Source organism: Arachis ipaensis, chromosome B4 (assembly GCF_059453495.1).
Source record: "Arachis ipaensis isolate K30076 ecotype BB chromosome B4, ASM5945349v1, whole genome shotgun sequence".
NCBI classification, from domain to species: Eukaryota; Viridiplantae; Streptophyta; class Magnoliopsida; order Fabales; family Fabaceae; genus Arachis; species Arachis ipaensis.
This window is the reverse complement of record NC_142439.1, coordinates 40,190,204-40,199,851: the sequence shown is the minus strand read 5'-3', so window position 1 is coordinate 40,199,851 and position 9,648 is coordinate 40,190,204. Positions and strand designations below refer to the sequence as shown.

The window sequence follows — 9,648 nt, the reverse complement described above, 5'->3', positions numbered from 1 at the left end:
AAATCGCCACTAAATATCCGCCGCTATCTGCCGGGTTTCTTGTAGTGTACATATTGTATCAGTATTCTCTACGCATTCACAATGCTATAAGCCTATTAGAATAATGTTACATATTCAAAAATTCTAACCAAATTAAATATTAATATTTAAAATGATACTAGCCATAATTAATTTTTATTATATTAGGCCAATTTAATTAGATTTGATTAACAAAAAGATTTAGATGTGTAGTATTATTTACACTATAATATGCCAAAAGTTAATATTCAGCAAAAACACCGTGACCTTTTCCATATTAAAAATAATTTGCGCCCCCTCCCTCTCCATTATTTAAATTCTAGATCTGTTCATGGCTTGAAGTATAGAAAGTGTTATTTTCAGAGTAAATTCGAAATAGAAGTTAATATTTGAGAGAGAAAGAGAGAGAAAGAGGTTAAAATGGAAATTGGAAGCATAAAATATGCATTGAAGATTACAAAGTGAAAACCGCCGAAGATACGACGTAACGTACTGCTATATAAAAAATAAAAAATATATATAATAATAAAAGCGTCCCTCTAACTAGAAGCTCCATTTCTCCAAAAGCGTTAACCCTAGAAATTAAATAAAAGAAGCAGATACAATAACAGCTATAAACATTGTTTTCTAACCTAATCTAATATCTACTCCATCATATCAATTAATAATTTGTTGGTGGTGTTGTGTGTACGGAATCAAATCATGGAGAAGCCGCTGGAGGTTGATGCGATTTAGGGGAAGATAATAATGTGGCAGTTGAGGTGACACGCTGGCAACGGGGACACATGGTTAGGCTTGAAGCTGGGAGTGGCTGGCTTGTGTGAGGAGAGAGCACGGTTGGTGGGCCCACCTTCATGGCTCTCAGCTCTTCCACTTCCCTCTGTAACCTTCGCTTCTGCTCTGTCAACGATCCAAACCACCTCTTCAGGTACTCGCACTCCATCTCCGTCTGCTTCAGCTTGCTCCTGTACGCTCCACAATTTTTCTGTTAAAATAATTCCAATACAACAATCTATATATACATGTGTTTTAGAGTTATGCTCAGTAATCAACAATTTTGCATCTTATTATATATCTCAATTTATTTTTATGAAGGAAGCATAATAATTATTCATGTTGTCTCCTCCTATAAATTTAAGTTTTTTATATGAATGATTTCATGATAATAAAAGTAAATTTGTTAATTTCATGTTAGCTAATCAAATTTCTAGAAACAAACTAGTACAATAATAGGAAAATGGATGAAGAGGACACTTTAAAAAGAAAAAGAAATTGATAAGGAAAAATAAGAAATTTAGTTGTATAAAAAAAAATATATTGTTAATAAAAATGTTCTGGCAGCTAACATTACACGATTAACATTGCAACATTCGAAATTTTTAAAAATAAAAACTTTCGAAATTTAATTAAAAAAATATTTGAAATCTAAAGTTAACAAAAATTCATTTTCAGTAAATTTTATACTAGATTTGTTTGATAATCTACTACAGTATTAGTTGAAATTGAGTATGATATTATTAGTTCTCTATCATTACTCATTTATATTATTTTTGTGTTTTACTTAGAACTGGCATTCATTTCATGTGTTATTAAATGCAGTAGATTAAGACTAAAACTCATTTTTAAAATATGCTTCTTTATGGAAAATCTTATACGTATGGCTCCTTTGCTTGAAGAGTAGTATTATGGTATTTGGTTAGGACTTAGCAATAACATATAATATTGGTCACACACACACACACTATATCATCAGCATTATTCTTCCATGTAGGTTCGATTTTATGCTTACTTCCAACTGTAAAGAACCACCGTACCGTTGTCCCTTTTGTTTTGGGTCACTAATAACAACCGTTGTCTCTAGCTATCTAATGTTATTTAAAGATTTTTAAAGTGAGAATTCGCTGTAGTTAGTTGCAAAATAAGTGTTTTCTTAATGATTCGTATGATATTTTGTTCACGTTAAAGTTACCAGTATAATATCATCAGAATCAAATTATATATGTCATATATGGTAGTGCAGTTTTCTATAGCGTATATTGTTTAAGACGGTAGTTGATGTAGTGAGATATAATTATTCAATATGTTTTTTTTATTCGTTTGAGTATATTATATATATATTAGAGAGTTCTTTGGTGATTTTAGTTTTGGTGACTAAAGGTGACATGACTTTGATTTATAAGTAAAATATTGAAACATGGCAAGAAAATCAAATCTAACACCAAAATGATTCTTTTCTTTCTCTTATAATTTCTTATAATTATTTTTATCAAAATAATTTTAAAAAATAATACTAAAATAATTTTTTTTAATTATATTTATAATTATTATTTTATTATTTTAATTTTTAAAAAAAATTCTTATAATTATTTTTTTATGATGATTTTTATTAAAATAATTTTTTATAATTATTTTTATCATTTTTTTACCAAAATGATTTTTTTATAATTATTTTTTTATAATTTTAAAAAACTAACACCAAAATAATTCTCTCTCTCTTAATTTGTTATGATTATTTTTATCAAAATAATTTTTTATAATTATTTTTATAAAATAATTTCAAAAAATTAACAACAAAATGATTCTCTTTCTTCTAATTTTTTATAATTATTTTTATCAAAATAATTTCTTATGCTTCTCACTCGTCTAATCTTGACGAAGGTTGTAATTTCACAAATTTATCTAAACATTTCCAATCTTATACTCAAAATGAGAAATTATGGAAATAAATTTGTAAAATCATAACCTTCCTTTAAATTGGACAAGTAGGAAGCATAAAAAATTATTTTGATAAAAATAATTATAAAAAATTATGAGAGAGAGAATTATTTTGGTGTTAGTTTTTTTTAAATTATTTTATAAAAATAATAATAAAAATTATTTTGATAAAAATAATCATGAGAAATTATAAAAGAGAGAAAATATTATTTTGGTGTTAGTTTTTCGAAATTACAAAAAAACAATTATAAAAAAAATTATTTTGGTAAATATAATAATAAAAATAATTATAAGAAATTATTTTTTAAAAATAAAATAATTTTGATTTTATTTTAGAAATTATTAAAAATAATAATAATTATAAAAAATTATAAAAGAAAAAAAGAATAATTTTAGTGTTAGATTTGATTTTCTTGTTATGTGTCAATATTTTACTTGTAAGTCAAATTCATGCCACCTTTAGTCACCAAAACTAAAGCCACCAAAAAACTCCCGTGTGTGTGTGTATATATATATATATATATATATATTTGTTTATTTTTTAAAATAATTTTATGATATTGTTTAAATTTAAAATAAATAATTTTATAATATAATATTAAAATTTTAATATTAAAAATTTGTGTTTAATTTTTGTTGACGTAAAAAAATTTAAAAATTTTAGTATAAAATAACATAAGTTAAAGTTTGTGTTATGGGACATGTTAAACTTTTATAATATGATATTAAAATTTTGATAAATAAAAGTCTAAGATAACTAAAAACAGAATGCATATAGTATAATCCAATATAGGAGCTAGAAGAGATAAATCTCATTTATGTTTATGTGTTTGTTAAATTTAACAAGGGAATGAAAAGAGAAGTGTAGTTCTCTCCTTCTTGACTTAATTAAATTAACAAAAAGTAGGATTTAATTTTATGGATAATGTTAAAAGAGACAAAAAAAATTATCGAAACTTATTTTATTTAATATTTATTATAATAATTAATAAATATTAAATAAAACAAATTTTAACTTTTTTTTATTAATTCTTTTTTATGATAAAATATTTCTGTAATTTTATATTGTTATGCATATAGTTTTCTAGGCTCTAGCAAAGCTAAGGGGACAAAGATGATTATTATGGACGAAATTTTGTTATTGGGAGAAGAGTGGAAAATCCTGTTTGATTGTGTGGATACGTGTCGGTAAATAATGCATGATACTTATTAATTAATTAATTAATTAATAAAGCTAATAATTCATTGTAAAATCAAATGCATTATTATGCATGGTTGGTCCAAAGGAAGAATAGGAGTGGTCAAAGGCGCACTTATTAGAGTGATGATCAGAGTAGCACACGAGGCTAACAAATAGAACTCCACAAATGCGGTGCCATCATTATCAACTTGTCTACTTTAATTTCGACAACAATGATTGTGTTTTTCTTTTCCACATAGCTGAAATTGTGGTTTTAAACACTTTAAGATCCATATGATTATATAATTGTTCATATATTATATATATTTGCACAGCCAGCCATTCTCATGTCAATATGTCATTCTTATGTCTCCCTTACCTAAGATTATTACTACTGTTATAGAATTATTATTAACCTACGTACCTGTTATTATTATTTCACATGCCAATTTTTCATTAAATTATAAACCATTTTAACCATACATGCATGTTCTATTTACATATGTATATATATTTCATTTATACTAAAAAAATTTAGCTGACACATACTTAAGTAGTATATGTTAATTTTTTTACTATATACTAATATTTTAAAAATTATTTAGTTTAATAAGTATATAATATGTATATTATTAGATATATAATTATTTATTTATATTTTTTTATTAGTTTAAATTTTTTAAAAGAATAATTTCGTAACATAATATCAGAACTTTAATAACTAAAAAGTCTATAGATCAATTTTTGTTAGACAAAAAAAAATTAGTATAAAGTTAATTAAACGGAAAAAATTTTTATACAAAAATTTAAATAAATTTAAAATAATCTCTTGCTTAAAAAACACGTTATAGATATAATTATTTATATATTTTTTTTGTTAATTTAAACTTTTAGAATATGTGATTTGATGATATATATATTAATAACTTAATTTTTGTATGTTTTTATAAAAAAGTAACTAATTGACATTATATATGTGCACACACATTATTCTCACGAGTTTTTTCTCTTTCTTTTTAATATATATTTTGTGTACAATAATATTTTCACACATGTATTCCTTGTTAACTCAATTGGTAGCATATATATGTGCTCCAGTATCGTAATATCAAAATTAAAACATGAAGGCGTGAAAAGCTAATAGTACATATTTTTGTATTTTAACAAATTAAATAGCTCATATAGCATGCTTCCTTATTATATGAACTATATTATTGTTAATTAATGGGTAAATGACCGATCTCAACTACCTTTGTAAGAGATAGTAGCTAGGAAGAATAAAGGGTATGTAGAATTAGATTCAGATTCATAAGCTCTATACGATAATAACTATCATTATATATATTATTCCGTCAACGTTTTTTATATATCTATCTGTATCCGCAAATTTTGGGCAATGCTAAGTGGAATTATTATATTTTGAAGAATCCAGTCATGCCACCCAAATGCAAAAGAAATTAAAATGGCATGCAAAGCCATTATATATAGGTTTTTTTTAGGTATTTGCCACTATATATAGTTATAAAGGAAAAAATTAAACAAACCTGGCCCTACGGTTTTGAAACCAAACCTCCACTTGCCTTGCTCTTAGGTTCAGTTGCATTGCCAATGACTCTTTCTGCTTCTGTACACACAAAAAGTTAAAACCATATCCAAAACTAAGTATTTTTTTTTTTCAAAAAATGTTATTAAATTTAGAGTTTAGTTTTATTAATATATAAAGAATTTTATACAGTTATTTAATAAATCAATATAATTATATTAAGTATACATAAAAATTAATTATTAAATCAAGTATTTATATAAAATATATACTAAAATATAAAATGCACGTTAAATATAAGTTAAATTATATATGAATTAATATAAAAATATATGATGAGTGATTTGATCATTAATTTTTAGTCTATATAATAAATTATATCTTAAAAAATTAGTTACTTTGATGATATACTAATAGACAATTAAATGTATATTTTATACCGGTGATACATAAAAATTAAGTTCTTAAATTATTCCAAAATTTATGTTACCATAAATTTTATGATAAAAGTAAAAGTAGGTACGAATTAAATAGTAGAATTGAAAGGTTAATAATTACAGGGTTTAAAGTGTGGTTTTGTCTGAAGCTTTCTTCAAGGAGACGAGACTGTTCTTTTGTGAGACGAAGTTTCTTGCGTGGAGGTTCTCCATTGCTGCTTTCTTCTTCATCTTCCATGTTTGATGCTATAATCCATTCTTCTTCTGATGGTAATTGGTTTATGTCCAATTCTTTCACTGCATTAATTAATACCAAAGATATATGTATATATACGCACACTGCGTTAATTAATTATTGTACACACTAGAACATTATACGATTATATGATAATACTAGAAAGATAATATCAAAAGTTGTCTTTTATAATATAATATTTATAATTTTATATATATTATATTCGTAATTATATATTTATTATATTTAAAATTGTATAATTATTATAACGATCAATAATGAATACTAAATAACACAATTTTAAATTGTTTTGACTGATTTTTTATTTATTGTCAATCCAAACACTATTGTTATGTATATGTGCTTCCCAATTTAATTAATTTTACCGACTGAAAAGTAAAAATTGTTATATTATCTTATCATCATAACCATGATCTAAGATATTAATCACGAAAAAGAGTGTAAAATATGTTGTTATCATATGATCCAACCATATTATTATGTACATAAAAGTGAAAAAAAAAAAATTAAAGTAGAACTTGGCCACCTGGATGGGGTGTACATACTATGATTTTAACTTTTAAATTGAAAAACAAAACTCATAAAGAAAGCCAAGAAATTTAAATACTCTATTTATTTATGAAAGGGGCCAATAGTTAATTTTATTTTGAACGGGAAACAAATTCTAATTATGTAAATGATAGTATATACATATAAATAAAGGAAGTTAGCATGATATAAGCATCGATCAAGAATGAAGATCACTAGAAAGGAAGGAAGAAGATATATAAAGATTAAAGAAGCAAGGAATGAATATGGTGATGCTTGTTTACCAGATGATGATGGAAGTAGAGGTGGTGAAGAAGCAAAGCCTGGCACAGATATGGTCAATTCTAAGCTGGAGGAACTTCCAGGTAAAACCGCCATAGAAGAAGCTATGCTAGACCGTTATGCACCAAGAAGAAGAAGAAGAAGACGACTAATCAATCAAGAAATCTGATGAAGATAAAAAGGTAAAGTGAAGAGGAAGAAGAAGAGGAGGAGGAGGAGACATAGATGAAAAGGAGAGAGAGAATTATGTGTGTTGAAGGAATATATAGAAAGGTCAAATAAAGGGATATAAATTAGTCGTACATGTTTAAACTAAATTAATTAATGAAATAATTTATTAATGAGCTTATAAGAAGGGGCATCGAAGGAAAGGGAGGTCTGAGTGGAAAGGGTTTGTAGGTGGAGGTTTCTGACTGTGGTCTTCTAAGGCAAAGGGTATTTGTGGCTCTAAGATGCTGCCACGTGTAAGGGATAAATTTAAGAGATGAGATCAAACCACCAACCAAGTCGTGTGACAACTCTAGAACAATAAGTGATGTATGATGATATTATCCTTTCTTATTTAATGCCCTCAACATTTTATTTTATAGACTTGGCAACACTACAGGTTTTTTTTTTTTTTTTTTTTTTTTTTTGGGGAAGCCACTGTCTCCTTATTGGAAAAAATTATAGTTTTATCAAAAATAATATCTAAATAAAAAAAATTAACCAACATGTACTTTAAGGATAAAAATTGCTCCCTATTTTGAAAACCCAACAAAAATAACAAGAAAAAAAAAAGCATAGAATAGTATAAATGAAAAAAAATGTGTATTGTATTCTTTTTATTGATCAATAATTACCAACGATGTATATATACCGAAAGAAAAATACATAATTTACTAAATTCATATGGCAACTATGAAATTTAGAAAAAAAAATCTTATCCACTACAATAAATTTGGGTTGAGGCAACCCTTCAAAAACGTTGCCTATAATTAGGAAAAGCAATGTCTTTGATCAAAGGCAACACTTTTTGACAAAACACAACGCTTTTTGGGGGTTGGCTATACGGCCGTTACCTTTGGTCTAAGGCAACACTTTTTTGCATCAAAGGGAACCCTTTTCGTGGTAACCTTTAAAAAACGTTGCCTTTTCTACTAAAAAAAACAACTTCATATAAGGGTTGCCTTAGAGAACCCAAACGCAACGCATTAATAAATACTTTATTGCAACACCTTTTATGAGTTGTATTTTCTAATACATAAAGCAACACTTATTTAAATTTTTTTAAGTTACCTTTTATATACCAAAAGCAACACTTATATAAGTTTTTCAGATTGTTTTTTCATATACCAAAAGCAACACTTATATAAATTTATTTGAAGTTATCTTTTTCTAATACCTAAAACAATACCTTATTGAGTTTTAGATTGTTCTTTTTTATATTTAAAGTTTTTTTTTTTTTTTGCTTTTCTTAAATTTATGACATTTGAAGGATATATAACACACTAATAACATTTAAATATTTAAACTCAATTTAATTGATACAGAAAGAGAATAAGCTAATATAGATTGTATATATAGAAAGATGTTTCAAAGTGTCAATTAAATAACTTTCGGACTTGCTCAATTACCAAGTCAAGTAAATAATAAATATAAATAAATAAAATACATATTTTTCTCAAGATTAATCTTGGACATAGTGAATCTTCCCGTATAATTTGACATCGTCGGCTTTGCACTTTTCCAGTTCCACAGTTAACCCAATTTTCTCCTTCAACTATCTTATTTCCTATTAAAAGTTAACGATACATATAGTCAATATTATATCATCTAATATTTAAAATTTGTATGAAATGATGTTGGACATGTAAAAAAAAAAAGAAATAATTCCATAGATTATTAATAATAAGCATACCTCCTCAGATGTCTCACCACTGCCAGCTTCTGAAAGATCCCAGTCAGCAAGAAAGTTGCGTTTGTGATCTTTGGAATTGGAACTATAGCCCTGTACAAAAGTTAATAACAAGTAACTAGATATATTGAAGAAATTAAAGAGAAGAGAATTTCATCATAACTTGTAAATGAATAAAGGTAAAATAAATAAGGAAATGAGAGGGGTTAATTGTCTATATAGAAGAATATACTAATAGTGGTTTTTGTGGTACTTGTTTCAAACCTTTAATATATCATCTTTCAACTTCTGTTGCTCATTAATCATTGCTGTAAGTTTTCTATTACCTTCTGTTCTGCTATTTTCAGTATGGATGTTTTCTCTTCTTTTATGATTTTTCTTTTTTTTTTTCTCTTCTTTTTCTTTTGCAAATTATCTTTTTGTTTTGGAGGGTAAGGGTAGGGGCACAATTGTATGTCCCATTGCAAAATAAACCATTCATACCTTCAACTGTGTCAGCTCTGCTCCATTTATTTTACAGTTTTTAACTTCTTATCAAGCAGAAGAGACTCCATCATGTTCATTTCCTCCACACTTGTAGCCACTTTCCAGTCTTCAGCCTTAATTGAATTATATCCCAGAACCTGCATGTAGCTAACAAAAGGTTAAATAGATAGATCGATAGACAGTACACCCAAAACAGAAAGGCCACCAAAATTCACATTAACAAAATCAGAGAAAAATAATTTTACTTGCAAAATCTTCACTTTCTTACGCAAGTCATCTACCATTTTTTTATTGGCCTTGCTAGAA

General features: G+C 26.0%; 1 protein-coding gene across 1 annotated transcript; it reads right to left on the bottom strand.

The window, feature by feature from the left end:
- Window positions 1-433: 433 nt before the first annotated feature.
- LOC107639306 (homeobox-leucine zipper protein HOX3) lies at window positions 434-7,322 on the bottom strand. The gene is made up of 4 exons (XM_016342782.3): window positions 6,962-7,322; window positions 6,015-6,190; window positions 5,458-5,537; window positions 434-983 (listed from the first exon to the last, which is right to left on the bottom strand). The coding sequence occupies exons 1-4, from the start codon at window positions 7,053-7,055 to the stop codon at window positions 719-721; spliced, it is 615 nt and encodes a 204-aa protein (XP_016198268.1). The 5' UTR covers window positions 7,056-7,322; the 3' UTR covers window positions 434-718.
- Window positions 7,323-9,648: the final 2,326 nt, after the last annotated feature.